General features: G+C 41.8%; 1 protein-coding gene across 1 annotated transcript; it reads right to left on the bottom strand.

The window, feature by feature from the left end:
* Positions 1-1,322: 1,322 nt before the first annotated feature.
* On the bottom strand, positions 1,323-14,965 carry ermp1 (endoplasmic reticulum metallopeptidase 1). Its single transcript, XM_088435823.1, has 15 exons — positions 14,603-14,965; positions 12,780-13,087; positions 10,531-10,658; positions 10,345-10,450; positions 9,405-9,551; positions 9,093-9,185; positions 7,167-7,379; positions 6,126-6,346; positions 4,971-5,145; positions 4,686-4,876; positions 4,432-4,584; positions 3,737-3,939; positions 3,556-3,671; positions 3,328-3,491; positions 1,323-2,300 (listed from the first exon to the last, which is right to left on the bottom strand). The coding sequence occupies exons 1-15, from the start codon at positions 14,875-14,877 to the stop codon at positions 2,124-2,126; spliced, it is 2,670 nt and encodes an 889-aa protein (XP_088291949.1). The 5' UTR covers positions 14,878-14,965; the 3' UTR covers positions 1,323-2,123.
* Between the last annotated feature and the right edge of the window lie 390 nt (positions 14,966-15,355).

The following is a 15,355-nucleotide window of genomic DNA, read 5'->3' as shown; positions in this document are numbered from 1 at the left end:
TTTACTGGAAAAAAAACACTGCGTAAAATGGTTTCACGCGGCTCCAAATTACGGTGAACATTGGCAAAGTGCGATCGATGAAGGCATTCAACGTAGCTGAGACGTGTTGTTTGATTGTCGATCGTCGGAAACTGACGTGAAATTGCACGATGGCTGGGCTACAAGATGTCGAGTTGTCTTGACTTTATCTTATACTGCCTTGAGATCCGATAATTAGAACCCCAAACATGACCTCAAAGTGAGCCGACGATCAGCATCCCAAATTGAGCTAAATATTATGTTATCTTTAACCAAAAGTTAGAAGAATTCTAATTTATGAGCACAAAGCTATGCTTCCTTTTCACAAACCTGGCCCGGGGGATGTTTTCCATTCAAATGAGTGGACCTTGCACCACAGCTAAATTCTGTCACTGTTGCAGCATTAAACAACAAAAATGTCATTAAAAAAAGAACTTGTGATGTGAGTGAACATAAAATTGCAACATTATTTCTATTTTTTTTATTAATTACAAGTGCTCGTTTCATTCTTCATGTAAAATCATCCAAATATTAAACACATCCCAAAGCGATCCCAACAGTCCATCGCCACTTAAAACTGCATTTTTTTTTTTTTGTAACAAGCAGAAACCAAAAACAAACAGCAGTTAGAGGTAATTAAATCCATCACACACACACACACACACACTTAACAAAAAATGCATTTAAAATTGTGGGGTTGGAGAAACATGGAAAAGGTTGTATAAGAAGGAATGAGAACAAAGGTAAACAAAGCCAAACGCAGCTTTAAGAGGAAATCTGACTTGAAATTAAAAAACAAAATGCATTAAGACATTCTTCTGACATGGCTCCCAGACACTTTGAGAGGGTTATTTAATCTCAACGTTGCCCCCCCCAGCCCCACTCCCAAAAAAAAACAAAACTTTTGACTTCAAATGGCCATTGCAGCAGTTTGTAACCCTTAAATGCCGCATAAGCAATTTAAAAAGTCACTTAAGTTCTTATTGATGACCACAATTGATCCAAATTCAACAAAAAATCCATAAATATTAAATTATCTGCTCTAACCGTTCTTTTACCTTTCAGCTCGTGTTGTGTAGGCGAACTTGTGCGATGTGAACAAGAATATCGGAACGCGCTACGAGTTCTTTTTTTTTTTTTGGCCTCCCGCCGCTGTCCCAATACTTTTGTCCTCAGTGTGTCGACCATTTTGGCAGTCAAACTGCTTGGTGGGTGACATTGAGTGCAAACAATCTGGGTCGGGTGTGGGACGTGTTTTGCGTATTTGTGAAAGGCGTGCTTGAGACACACAAATGTTTATTGTAAAAAAAAAAAAAAAAAAAATTAAAAACTAAAAAATGCTCATTCATTGTGATGGCCATCCCTGGTAAAATAGCTATCATTGGCCTGCGAACCAGAACCACCTTGGAAAAGGTTCTGAAACGCGATTCCTAACAAAAACGTGTAAAGGAAAAGCCGTCGAGGGCCCAGCAAGGCCGTTTGGGTGTGTGGCGGGCTGCTCCGTTACTACGGCGACACCCGCAAGCCCGCCCGACCTCGTCGTCGGCGTTTCAAAGACGGCGACAACAGGAAATGGATTTTCACAGCTTGATATTTTTCGGAACTTCCAGGCACTCGTGTCTGCATGAATTAGCTTTCGTTAGCTTCGATGCTAACTATCCAGTGGTCAGAGGACAAAAATGCGGATGTGTGGAGGGGGGGGGGGGAATAAAGTTTCCAGTTCAAAGATGATTTATAGTGGCGAGTGGAGGACAAGAGAGGTAGCATCATCATCATCAGCATGCTCATTCATTTCAAAGCCTATCCCCTTTACTCCAAACCCCAAACGTGACCCCCGAATCCTGTCTGCACGCAAATTTCAAAGCCTGACGCTGAGCTGTTAAACAATAGAGTGCAGCGCTGATAGTGTACTATTATGCTGATGAAGAGGAGAGGTAGCATGTTAGCATGTGAGGGGGAGGGGAGGAGGAAGGCACCACAGATTAGAGATCAACAAAATAAACAAGTTTTCTCCGACTTGCTAGTGACACAGTGATGCTGGGGGTCTCTCGGGCTGTGTGCGCGTGCGTGTGTGTGTAAAGGCGTGGAGAACCAGTATCGGTGCCTCAGTATCGGTACATGTCGTAGGTGCTGACCCAGTACGAGGGGAAGGCCCACGAGGGGAAGCGGCTCAAGAGTTCCTCCAGCTTAGGCGTGGTCTGGTCTTCTCCGAAGAAGTAGTGGGTGGAGATGGCCACAGTGATCACCCCCTCCGGCCCAAACGCTGACGGGTCTGAGGGCAGCTGGAAAGAGGGTTAGGGGTTTGTAAAATCCAGCTTTTTGAAACTATTTCGTCATTTTTGGAACTTCATTTTTAAAAGTTTTCGAATGTGTTTTTTTTTTTTTTTCACGGATTTCAGCAAAGTTATGTTTTGCTTTAAACACTTTGAGTGCCGATGTCGTTAAAGGACGTCAACCCAAACCCAACCAAGGAATGCCATTGATGTCAATGGCATTTTTTTTATTTAATGAGAATGTACAGAGAAAATGTTTGGGGAAAAAAATAAACAAACAAACAACTATGGTCACTCGAAATTGGTCCTCAGGGTCTTTAATTTTTATGAGAATGTACAGAGAAAAAGTTTGCTGAAAAAAAAAAAAACACACAAACAACTATGGTCACTCGAAATTGGCCCTCAGGGTCTTTATCTAATTTTTATTTGGTACTAAAATTTTTGTAAATCAATTCTCCTTTTTTACTTTAAAATGAAAAAATGCTCTTGCAAAGGCTTTATAGTTTTTTAAACATATTTCATAAACATTCTTGTAGATTTGTTTACCTTTACAAAAACATTTTATTTTTCATTTCTACTTTTTTTATATTGAAATATTAGGGTGTCGGAATATAATTTTTAATTCTAATATTTTTTTCTTTTTTTTAATGACTTCCAAATTAAACCAGAAAAAAAATCTACATTTTTAAACTATTTTCTTCATTTTACTTTAAAAATGATTCAAAAGCCTGCAGAGGTTTGAATTAAAAATAATTGCTACTTTTTTTTTTTTTTAAATCATCAGATGAGTGGTTCTCTGGGGGTGAGGGTGGGAGCGGGGTAAAGAGTAAATGCAGGCACTTCAGGGGGTACGTGAGATTGAAAGATTTTTCTGCAGGTATCAGCAAATCAAATTGAATGCTTTTTAATGTTGTGAAATGAAGCCATTTATTGCTAAACTGTTTTTGGACATTACCTTCTTTACTTTTCAAATTAAAAGCATATGAATTGGAACATGAAGCAACTTATTCCTGAACTGTGTTAGTGACTTCTGTACCTGTAATTCAAACCAGAACGTCCACGGGGGCGCGTCCAAGCCATGTGAATAGAAGACAAAGTACTCCCCGTTCAGGTCAAACTGCGGCGTGCCGTCTCCGAAGGACCACGCGGAAAGACTCGCTCCGTGGTGAGGCATCAAGTAGAGCGACATGTGGCTCGGCCCTGCGAGAAACACAAAATGAGGGGACGGTGCAGAAAAGAGGGACGGGGGGGAAGTGATCTCCACCTTTAACGTTAAACGTCATCTTGACGGTACCCCATTCGGTCTGCTCCTTGGAGACCAGGCGAAAGTCCACCGGGGAGCTGGGAGTCACATCGGGAGAGGGGAGGTACCAGTTCTTCCTGTTGTGAAGACACAGCGTTAAAAGGGCGACGCTGGCGCCAGTCTGCGAGGTGAGGTGACATACTTGCTGAGGAACTTGACGGGCAGGAACCAGGGGAAGCCGCAGAAGGGGCGGTCGTCGCGGCAATGGGTGCGCACGCCGTCGTGGATGCGGGGCACGTGCGGCGTGACGTGCTGCATGCCCGTGTAGTCGAAGCTGTTGATCCACACGCCCGAGTCGCGCGATTCCACGCGGCCCATCACGTCGTAGAAGGTGCGCGTCGTGTGCTGGGTAGAAAGTAAAGAGAAAAAAAAAAAACAAGACAAAACTGTAACCTGGTCTTGAAACCCGAATTTGAAAGCGATGCCCTATTTTTAGACCCTAAGACAGACTGAAAACCTTAATTTGAAACCTAAATGCTATTTTGAAACCTAAAATAAAATCATATATATAACTTTATATATCAGAACACGTTCTTCTTTAATACTGTCCAAAAAAGTGCAAGCACAACATCACTATTAGTCATAAAACATTTTAGGTTTTTCATTTATTGAAAAAAAATTCAGCTTATTTTAATAATTTACATTACAAAATCATCTCGCGGGCCAAATTAAACCAATTTCTGGGCCAGAACCGGCCCGTGGGCCATATGTTTGACCCCCCTGCCTTAACCTGTTTTGCAAATCCTATTTTAAATACCGATTCAGGCTTGAAGCCTTGTCTGGAAACCCTACTTTGAACGTGTGTACTTTGAGAAGGTGTGTGCGTCCCAATCGAACCTGTAGGAAGACCCTTTTGGGGCGCGGGCTAGCTGGACCTTCCGAATAAGGGAAAAGGAGGCCGCTGGATACCAGCAGGAAGACGAGCGTGAAGACGGAACCCAGACCTGCCAGAATCCACTTGGTACTTCTCACCAAGTAGATGAAATGGATCTGTGATCGGAAACAGATTCACGCAATGACACCCCAAAATTACCATTATACTTTGTTTATATATATCTATCTACATATATATATAAATTGTGGACACTTACAAAATAGGAGGAGAGGAAAACGGTGCCAATGGTAACCAGGGTGGCCAGGACCACCTCAGGCGGGATCTCAGTTCCGCTGCGGCCCATGATGGGCGTGAAGATCTCAAAAACCACCCAAATGAGGAACATGATGTGCAGGTAAGGCAAAGCCAGGCCCGCCAGGTAGAGGACGCTGTACTTGAGCGAGGCCCCTACGCCAATCACAGAAAAAAAGCAGGTTCAGCGGCGGAATCTCGTGGATTTCATTGTCGGCGGTCGGCCGAAACGCGCGGAAACGTGACCGGCCTCTGTTCTTGAACTCGTTGGCGAGCAGCAGCTTGGTGAGCAGCGGGAAGGCCACCATGAGCATGGGGACGTAGGCCGAGCAGAGGCCGCGCTGGGTCATCCACAGCAGGCTGCAGCACCACAGCAGCAGGCTCACGTCCAAGTAGAGCTCCCCAAGCTCCACAATGCGCACCCCCTGAAAGCAAACAAAATCAAGCGCGTCATGTCCGCCGTACAAGGAATCTCAAGACACCCGCTACAAGTGCTAGCTAAACTTACATACCAAGAGGAAGTTTGTTAATTAGTCAGTTACTTACAAAACAGTTGGTTAGTTAGCTAGTTGAACCAAGATCATTTGTATAGTTTAGCATAGCATAGTACAGTATAGCAATTTAATCAGTTAGCTTAATAGTTAATTACTGTTACCTCAGTATTTATTTTAGTGTTACGAAGTCAAGTATCCAATAGTTGTTAACTACTTTGCTAATTTGATCATCGATTTGCTAGGTAGCTATAGCCAGATATTTAGCTATAGTCATTTTCGCTGTTATTCATTTTGCTAGCTCGGTATTTTTTATTTAATTTATTCAGTTACTAAGTCATATCTAATACTTAATTTGTGAGGATTAGCTTGTTTGCTACTTGCGGCAAAATCATTTGTATAGTTAGCTAGCAATTTATTTCTTCAGTTAGCTGGTAAATGTAGAGCTTAGTATTTAGTTAAGTAGCCACTGAATAAAAAAGACAAAGAAAAACAGAGTATGAAAAAGCTTCAGATGGCATTCCCATAAAAACAAATGTCCTTTTGGCAGCTTCCTCGACTTCACTTGAATTAACTAGCACATTATAAAGAAGTTGGTTGGTTGGTTCCCTGCAGCAAAGAGCAACTTTTTGTGCAAAAGGCAACCTTCAATGGAGCACTTGTGCACTGTCTAGACGTGCACACACAGAGATAATCAAGACAATGAGGGTCTCTGTTCACTATCACCGTGAAAAAGAGGAAGTTTTATCCGCGACACAGGAAGGTCATCATGCGCTATCACAAAAATCTGATCTAGTGAAAGCCTCGAGGGTAAGGAAGAACACGAGATCCATGTTTGGGGCAGTTCTTTACAGTTATTTTGCCTTTTTTTAACACATTATTTAGCACCAGAAGCAAGAAGAAAAGCAGCTCACCCTATAGTAGAGGTTCTTGGCCAGCGTGTGCACCAGGACCATCTTGCCGGTGGTGACTGAACCATACAGACACACTGCGGCGTAGAAATGTGTGTACCAGAACATGGAGCGACCCAGGAGCGTCACCAGCATGGCCACGATCAGAACCGAAAGCAGAGCCACCAACCAGCCGAGCAGAGTCACGCCTGTGGCACACGCCAGTTCTCGAACGTAGCGCCCGCCTGCGTCAGATGGAAGGGATTCGTGAAAATATTTCATAGGTTGTTTTTTTTTTTTTATACGCCTGAGTAAATAATAGCTCATCAAATATTAATGTGGAATAGTGAGGGGATTCACATTTCATTTTTGCAAATCTGCAAGGCCTGTCTGGAGAGTGATGTGCTGAATAACTAGCTAACCCAGGTTGTTAGCCAACTAGCTCAAACGTTAACTAACGAACTATCAAATTAGGTAATTTGCAAATTCAGCAATCAGATAACTAGATTTTGCTGCTTGTTGAGCTAAGTAGATTTCAGAAATTGTGCAAACTAACTCATTGTGTAAATAGATTAACTGGCTATGTAATTTGCTAATTAGCTAACATACTTAGTGGTTAACTGCACAGTTTATTAGCCAAATAGTTCAGTAGCTAACTGACCAATCATCAAATTAGCTAACTTGCAAAATCAACAAGCATTAAGTTAGCTACTTCGGTGTTAGGTGTAGTAGTGGCTCGTTGAGTTTACAAGTTAGCTAAATTAGCAACAGATGCGTAGTTAGCTACTAATTTTATTGACTAGTTAGCAAATTATTTAGCCAGTGAAACAATAATCAATCAGTTTATTACTTGGGCAGATAACTGATTAGTAAGCAAAAAGTTACAAAACCAGGTTTCGAACAGAGTCAACAAAAACATAATTGAATAATTTAATTGGAAATGGAAATGTCCGGTTGCTTGAAAGCAAAATGGCAGACTTTTGAGGTTATTTTTTTTTTTCTGGGTGTGGGCATGGCACGCTCAGCCCCAAAAGACAAATCATGGAAGTGTTACTTGAAACCCACCACGGTTGCCCGGCTGAGAAGCTTTCCTGGCCAGATAGGTGAAGGTTGCCACGGCGACCATGTAGTTGAGGATGGTGCCGACGCGGGCCGGGTAAGCCACCACGGCCACGCCCACCACATCGAAGAACACCATGTTTCCGTGGCGATACTCGGACGAGTCGGCCAGCTTCTCCGACATCAGCAGGTGCTTGAGGACGGACAGGATGTTGTCACCTAGAGGAAGGAAATATCTTTCAAATAGATGCCCCAAAATGGCGGGTAGCACTATTTACATTGATATATAGAAGCTTGAGAAACAACTGTAATAAAAAAGATGATCCAATTGCACTATGATCTTCCTTGATTGCAATTCTCCCTATTAAAGTTTTATCATCTCATCAATCATTAAACACTTTACTACCTTATAGCTTCAACAAGGTAACCACCATATCGCAATACCTGCATCGAATCAGAAAACGTGATTAAAACGGACATATGGGCCATGTCATTCGTAAATGTGGAAAAAAACAAAGTGACTGGAAAAAGTACGTCGTTTTAGGTTGTAATTGTATCATGAACGCTAATTACTACTGACCAATATCATTTGTTAAGATTTATTATTTTGATTTAAAGAGAAAAAAAAAAAACAAGGTTAAAAACATAATTGCATAGAATTACCGGAAAAATGTAATAACAACAAATTGATTATTTGGGTTTAGGGGATTTGTGGCCCGTCATTCACATTTTAGTGGCCTACAGCATTTAGCAAAAATATATATTGACATTGCCTGCAATACTATTTAAAGATTTTCAATAAAAAGGTTCGGTGGGAGCTAGCTTTAAAAGTATGAAAAAAAAACCTTCTTATCTGCCTCATCATCACGCTTGACAGTATTTTTAAAATAACTACATTGTATAGTGAATGTGTAATTGCTGGCTTGAGATTTTTACTATGTCTAAAAAAAAGAAAAAAAAACATAGTGAACCTCATGGCTTTTTATTTTTCAGTCAAATTTTGAAAAAAAAAAAAAAAGGTAAGGAAGAACGCATATTAACCTAATAACAACAAATATCACAAGACTAAAAAGACTAAAAACCGAAAATAAATTGGATTATTCACTGCAATGATTAATCAAATATTTAACCCAATTATCACAAACAAAATAATACTAGTGTTATCAGCAATAAACCAACCAATTATTTAATGCGAACTAAAAAAAAAAACAACAAAAAATACTGGTCATTTACAAAAATGAACTTTTTTTTTTATGGACTAATACCACTTTGCCCACCCTTGTTTTTACTTTTGCGGTGATGTTTCCATTACCTGGAGTGCTTTCTTTTTCCTTTTTTTTTTCTGCGGGCTTACATGCTTAAAGCACAACAAACACCCGAGCGAGACAATGCGCTTATTATTCTCTCGAGGCGCCGTTCGCTTTCGCTGGAAAGTTCTGCTTTTTGCGTGCGTGTGAAGGCTTTACGGCTTAATCGTAAGGTCGCCTGCTTCATGCCAGCCTAAAAATACCACTACGACTCGACCCCCCCCCCCATTCCAATAATTCATGTCGTTTGCTGTGCACACAAAAAGAGAAGGGAGGTGAGGGAAGGATACAGCATCTGCCTGTGTGTGTTTTTTGTTTTGTTTTTTCTTTCTCGATGTGCTGACAGACCGGATTGTCTGCTAGGTGAAGTGCAATCAAGCAGCAGGTAATGGGAGCGCATCTGCGGCGGCTAGGCTCGCTATGCCATCATCTTTTAGCGCCTCGCCCACCAGATAATGAGATTACAAATGCGCTGAACGGCGACAAACAAATGATAGCGGCCGTTTGTTCATCGCTTCCATAAAGGCTCATTTGCATTGGCCCGTCTATCGATGACTACGGCTGACTTTGGTTGGGTGAAGCGATATGGTGTGGCGAAACGTTTTGGTTTGTGTTGGCTGCAAACCTGCTCTTTGGATGGAGCCCGTGAGGATTCTGTCGGCCGTGTCATACTTAGTATGATAGATGAAACCGTTCTCGATGAACGCCAGGTCGATGCCTGCAAAAACAGACCTAAAACTCAGATTCAAATGTGAAACGCGTAGTTATAAAAAAGATTATTGCTCATTGGCGAATTCAAGCGCTTGCAAAATCCAGCTCTTAAAAGGACAGATTCAAGAATTATTGTCATATACATGTGTGTTTTTTTCTGTCATTTTTCTATACGCACATAAGATCCTGTAGGTATAAGACCGCAGAAAATCCCTTCTGTTTTTACCTGGGATGTTACCGAAGTCCCTGTAGATGCGGAAGTCTGTGTCAGAGGGGATAATCCCGCTTTGGAAGACCTCCTGGCCCACCACGGATGCGAAGGGGTGTTTGGCGGCGTGCACGTACGCCTGGACCAGCCACGGGTTCTCCGGACCTGCCGGAACCAAATGTGGGAATTTAATATGTCACTGTTATGTTTGTTTCACTACCTGCTGCGATATTTGTCAAATCGGACAGGGTTTGACAAGCATGTAGGGATGAAATAAAAGTTTATTTACATTTAACAATGTGTTTATCACTAACCGAATCAGATTTAGCATTTTTTTTATTTTGTTATTTTCATGTCATAAAAACAGAAAAAAACCTTCACACATACGTTAATATAACTATATATAATGTAATGAACGCCACTGCATTGCAAGATCATACTTTTTTTGCTCATTGGCATCGCGAGGCTTCGAATGTTTGGTGCACCATGACCACCAGAGGTCAGTATAAGGCTTAAACTTATTCATAACACCGAAATTCAATCGGCGCAACATGAATTGCTGTCCCAAAAATCGCTACGTTCCTTACTTCATTTCCGGCGATTTTGAATTGATTTATTGTATAAATCGCTATGACAAGTATGCGATTGGCATGGCCCAAACATTTGGCATGATGGACAGAAAAAAATAAATAAAAACAACAACATAGGATACTGGAACGTAACCGACGAAAATTTGTGACAAAACAATGGGGGTGGTGAAATCTGCCAGAACTGTACCTGTTAAAAAATGACATCTGGTCATACGACATAAAGCTAGCAGAAGGCTAAATTATGTGGTTTAGTCATACACATGTGTAAGCTCTGATTTTTGGAAAGTTTGACGATAAACATCATTAACACTGGCAATAAATAGCTCAAAAAAGCACATGGACACATGGAAGTAGAAGTGGTTGCTTACCTGTCTGGAAAACCACCTCTTTGCCCCCGACGCCTGCAGCCTCCAAGTTTATAAAGGCTCTCACCTGTTTGGCCCACGGGTGCTGAGTTATGAACCCATGACTGGCCTACAGAGAAAAAAAAAAAAGCTAAAAAACATGTCATAAAAATAAGACTGGGATGTTTTGGTGACTTGCTCCTGCGCTACCTGTAGAACATTCTCTTCTGCTCCATTAAAGAGGAAGATGACGCCGTGGCGAAGAGGCGTGGACCGGTTGGCGAGCGAGTGAAGGACTTCCAGCATGACGGCGCAGCTCACGGCGTCGTCGCTCGCACCTGAAGATAAAGACAGCGATGAAATCGTTAACTTTCTAACACAACTGCCATATAAATGGATTGCATCTTAATGCTAACACATAATGGTGAAAAAAGACAGGCTAACAAACTAGCAATTTTGGGTAGCCTTTTGTGAACGAAAATGGCGGCGAGGCAATTTTACGACTGTGGGAAAAAAAATGTTTCAACGCGCAAATAGGGGCAATCCGGGTGGGCCGGCATCCCGGAACAGATTAGTGGCGCCACGCCATATGATAGCGACGGGGCGCTAACAGCGGCCTAGCATAAAGAACACAAGAATAAAAGGGAGGAGGCCGTGTGTGAAAACATGCCAGGAATGCGTCGACCTGCTGGGGCTCCGGTTGCATTGTGTTGATGATGGCGAGGGCAAAAAAAAAAAAAGGGGGGGGGGTGTACCCCATGGGAGGAAAAGAACAGGGCATGTGATACACAAAGCTTAGACAAGTTAGTATGGAGGCCTAGGAATTCTTTGGATCCGTTTTCTGTCTTTCTTTTTTTTTTTTCAACAGGCCCAAATCATGTGCTTCGGCTTTGCAGGTTGAAGGTTTAGCGGTTGTGTGTCTGTCTGGGCCGCCGCCACCATCCCTCATATGAGCAATGTTAATCCTCGGTGGACTTTAATAGGACTTCGAACTAGCAAACCGACCGACCAAAAGTGGATAGGGCGCTTTGCAGTCTTTTTTTAATGGCTGTGCAAGAACAAAATAAAATTGACGCCTGACTCCAATTCTACAATGTCCTCTGATGTCCCAAAATAGATGGCGTGACATCTGTTTTGTTCCTGCCTCGTCTGTTGGAAAATTGCGCAACTGATGACAAGGTGCGTTTGCACGAATCTTAACAAAGCAAAAAGTTGCTTATTGTTCCAATCAATTTTCTCTTCATTTGAAAAGAAATCTATACTGTTCTGTCAAGACTCCATGGAGAACGTCACGACAGTTTGGGAACAAACAGAAGCTGAGCCCTTTAAAAAGTCGCATAAAATCATATACATGCTGTAAAATGGCACAAATCTAATTACTCATTCTATTTAATTTGAGAGTGAGAACGAGTTAACTAACCAATAAAAGGAAAGGAAAACAGACGCTAACTAGCAGCGATTTCACCAAAAGCTGACAATACTTAGGCTCTGTTGACCAGAAAACGTTTCGTCAGGAAATTGCAATGTTGTCAAGACTTGTGCCACTTCCTGCTCCACACCTTAGCGATTTCCCTTTCTTGACGGTGAAGAAGCGCACGAGTGTGTGTGTGTGTTGGAGAAAAAAAAAATTCCCTGGATATGAGACTTAACTACGGTCCTGCGTCAACAAACCGGTTTTGAAGTTCACCTGTAGTTTAGATCAGATAGCGTACAAATTTACTTAAGCAGGAAAGACGTTCAAGTTGGAACTCATTGGAATCCATGTCCTTGTTTGATCGGAAAATGGATGTTAAAAAAAAAAAAAAAAGGTACATAAACGGTTTTAGACCACCTAGTGGCACGGCTGTTTATACTGAAAACCTTTGGACCTGACTAGTGGAAATATGAAGCGGCTGCGCTGTTATGATAGGATCCAGAAGCATACTTGGGAGGTGCAAAAACAAGAACATATCCTGAGAACTTATTTATTTGTGTCCACTGTCTTTGTCTCATTGGAGCGCTCCTAAGTCCTAATGTGCTCAGTAGAGGACATCCCAGTCATTCATCACTGATGACTTGTGTGTTTGGGTGGAATGCAATTCAATTTGATGTCTTGTTAAGACAAACTGGACACAACGGTGGACACAAATTCAAATCAGTCAATTTTAAAACAGGTTAATGGCTTATATAATTGAGTTGTTATTTGAAGTAAATGACATTTAATGTATTCACTGCCGGCACCATAAAAATGGTTCTTTGACGTCTATAGTTGGCAACGGTAGAGAATGAGTAACCTATGGATTGACGACTATAGCCGTCAATGGTAGTGAATGAGTTATTTATGAGTTAGCAGTTAGTTGTGTTCTGGAATAACCTGTCACGAATTAAAATAGTTCCCAAGTGTCTTATTTGATGTCAGTGGAATGCAATATTTGCCAAATTTAAACTTTTTTGGAGGAAAAAAAAAAAAAAAACGATACCTGGACTGTTGGCCACGGTGTCAAAATGGCAGTTGGCTAGCATGAGATGCTCCGAGCCGCCCTTGGGCTCCAGGCGCACCACGACGTTGGTGATGCGATCATAGAAACTGGTGAAGCCGCCCAGGAAGTCGATGGAGAAGGAGCCGGTGGGCCGCTGGACGTCCACGCTGAGCTGAAGGTAAGGACCCTGTTCCGTCATCAAGCGGACTTTTTCGATCTGCTCCAACAGGTAGTTGACCGTCAACACCTCGTTCTCGTGGCTGCCCACCGGCCGCGGGCCCACGCTGGTGATGCGCTCCAGGTGCTGCCTGAAAAGTGTAGTTATCGTTGACTTGTTAGATGTGATCAAGAAAATTGAATGTTGATCCAAGGTGTGCCACAGGGGTCTGGTTTTAGCCCACTTTTTTTTTTTTTGGTCTGTTGAATGGTTGTGTATCTTTATAAAAAATAAACTGATAAACTTATTCACTGCTAGCGCAGTCATCTTTTAATGCTGGCTGTTTTTACGAGGCTTTTAGCATTATGAAAGACCATAGTTATTGTTTTGCATCTGATGAATTACAAACAAAATACACATTTTCCTGTGAAATTGATTTTAAATCAATATTTTTGGCAGGGTTACTATTTTAAATGAATCAAATCTTTCGAGTTTGGTTCATTGGGTGTATTCCTTTCATTGAAATCAATTAAAATAGTAACTGTCCAGAACGATTGAAGAAAATCATGATTTATTTTTTTTTGGGGGGGGGGGGCAATATCATCCAGCCCTAAAATGAATGTGTGGTTTTACTGGGAGAAAGCAGCCAACATGACAGCATCTAATTCTATTTGGCCAAAACTTTGCACAGCTGACTGCCAGAGAGCCAGCGAAAAATTATAATCCTTGTTGCTCCAGATAGAAAAAAATATTTTTTGTCACAAGGCTCCAAAGCCTTCTTTACGACACAGTAATCCAAAGATATGCTGAAATTGAAAATGAATCCAAATCAATGTTGTTGACAAAGTTTAAGAAACTTGAATGTAGCTCGGGGTGTCAAACGTATTTTTATCGTGGACCACATTGTAATCATAAATTTTGTTGGAGGGCTGGTAAATCAGATGGCAGTAAAACCCGTTCAGAAAAGGGATTGGTAACAAAAACGGCTTGTTGTTTCCCTCTTTTTTTTACACTAAGAAGACAACTTGCAGCATGGATAGTTCCGAAACTTGAAATCATTATTAGCCTTTCGGGAGGCGCATGAAAATATGTGGGCCAGATATGAATTTGACAACAGTGATGTTGACTGTCAATGTGTTGAGTTTTTTTTTTTTTTTCCAAGTGCACACTCGTTTATGTCATTTAAAGATACTAATGCTAAACATTAGTTACAATAAACGCATCAAAATACTTGCCTCGGCCATTTTTTTTACTGAGTTTATACTTTGCAGTTTGTAACACTTGTTACGATGTTATGGGTTTATTTTCTATATACAATGTTTGATAGATAAACGTAAACGTAGATAAACGCAAATATGGATATATATCAACCCTATTTATTGGGGAGAAGTGCATCCAAAGGAAATTAAACACTGGATATCCTGGACTTGGATCACAGTCAAGATGATGTTCAAAAATGTCCCGTTACTTCGCAGGCGTAACAAAACACTTTGTTTCTTTCTAAAAGTTTCAATGTTGTTTCTTGGCAGCATAAGGCCTGCAGGTTAGAGCACTTTGCATGCTTCGATGCGGGTGGGACTGGACGAAAGGTTAGCCAGACCGTTAGCAGCGGCGCCAGGATGAAGGCAGCTGTCGAGCCGGTTCTGTTTGCGTTCACGCAACTCACCTGGCTCTCTCGGCGTTGAACTCCCCGCTCGGCGTCCCTATGACGAGTTGCTGGAGTGACAAGTGAACGAGTCCCCAGAGGAGCAGAATAAACACGCACACCAAGGAAGTTGCAAGTCCTTCTCCAAGCAGGTACAAGCTCACGTTGGGCTTCCTCTTCGCGTCACCGCCGCCGCTCCAGCCGTTCTCCTCCCCCGAGTCGCCGTAGCCCCGCGCAACATCGCCGTGCGTCCCCAACGGTGGCTTTATTCTCCGGACGGCGGTGTCGCTCTCCATTTTAAGGGCCAGCGGCGCATCAGCTGCAAGCGTCGCTCCCAGGCGTCGCGACTTTTCCTTTTTCCTCCACCTTCCGGGATGGCAGAGGGGAAGTTCGGAGGGACAAACTTCCTAGTGGGCGGGCCTTACATATTACAACACCATAAAATGCGAAACAAAGTAACCCTCTTAATATATTGATTTACGATGCAGCCATTTATTCATTGTTTATGCTGGGTCGAATTAATGTGATAAACTTAAAAAGCATTGCTCTTTATTTTTAGACCGCTTTCCTCTTTTTGTCGGGATGACAGGAAGCGAGAAGGCACAACTGCTTCCTGGGCGGAAATAGTTAAGACGTCATATTATTAAAAGGGAAATGATAACTGGGGCTTTAAATCATCACCATCATCATTTTTACTATTATTATTATTATTATTATTATTATTATTATTATTATTATTATTATTATTATTATTGGTGGTGGTGGTAATATTAT

The sequence above is a fragment of the Hippichthys cyanospilos genome, chromosome 15 (genome assembly GCF_059441005.1).
Source record: "Hippichthys cyanospilos isolate Australia breed blue-spotted pipefish chromosome 15, RoL_Hcya_1.0, whole genome shotgun sequence".
Classification (NCBI taxonomy): Eukaryota; Metazoa; Chordata; class Actinopteri; order Syngnathiformes; family Syngnathidae; genus Hippichthys; species Hippichthys cyanospilos.
This window is presented reverse-complemented; position numbering and strand designations above follow the sequence as displayed.

Excerpts from the sequence above, each read along its gene's own strand:
- ermp1 (XM_088435823.1), bottom strand. The coding sequence starts at position 14,877 with ATGGAGAGCGACACCGCCGTCCGGAGAATAAAGCCACCGTTGGGGACG. Across the intron at positions 4,585-4,685 it reads TTTTCCTCTCCTCCTATTTT|ATCCATTTCATCTACTTGGT; the intron begins GTAAGTGTCCAC and ends TTCCGATCACAG. Across the intron at positions 2,301-3,327 it reads CGTTCTGGTTTGAATTACAG|CTGCCCTCAGACCCGTCAGC; the intron begins GTACAGAAGTCA and ends CCCTCTTTCCAG.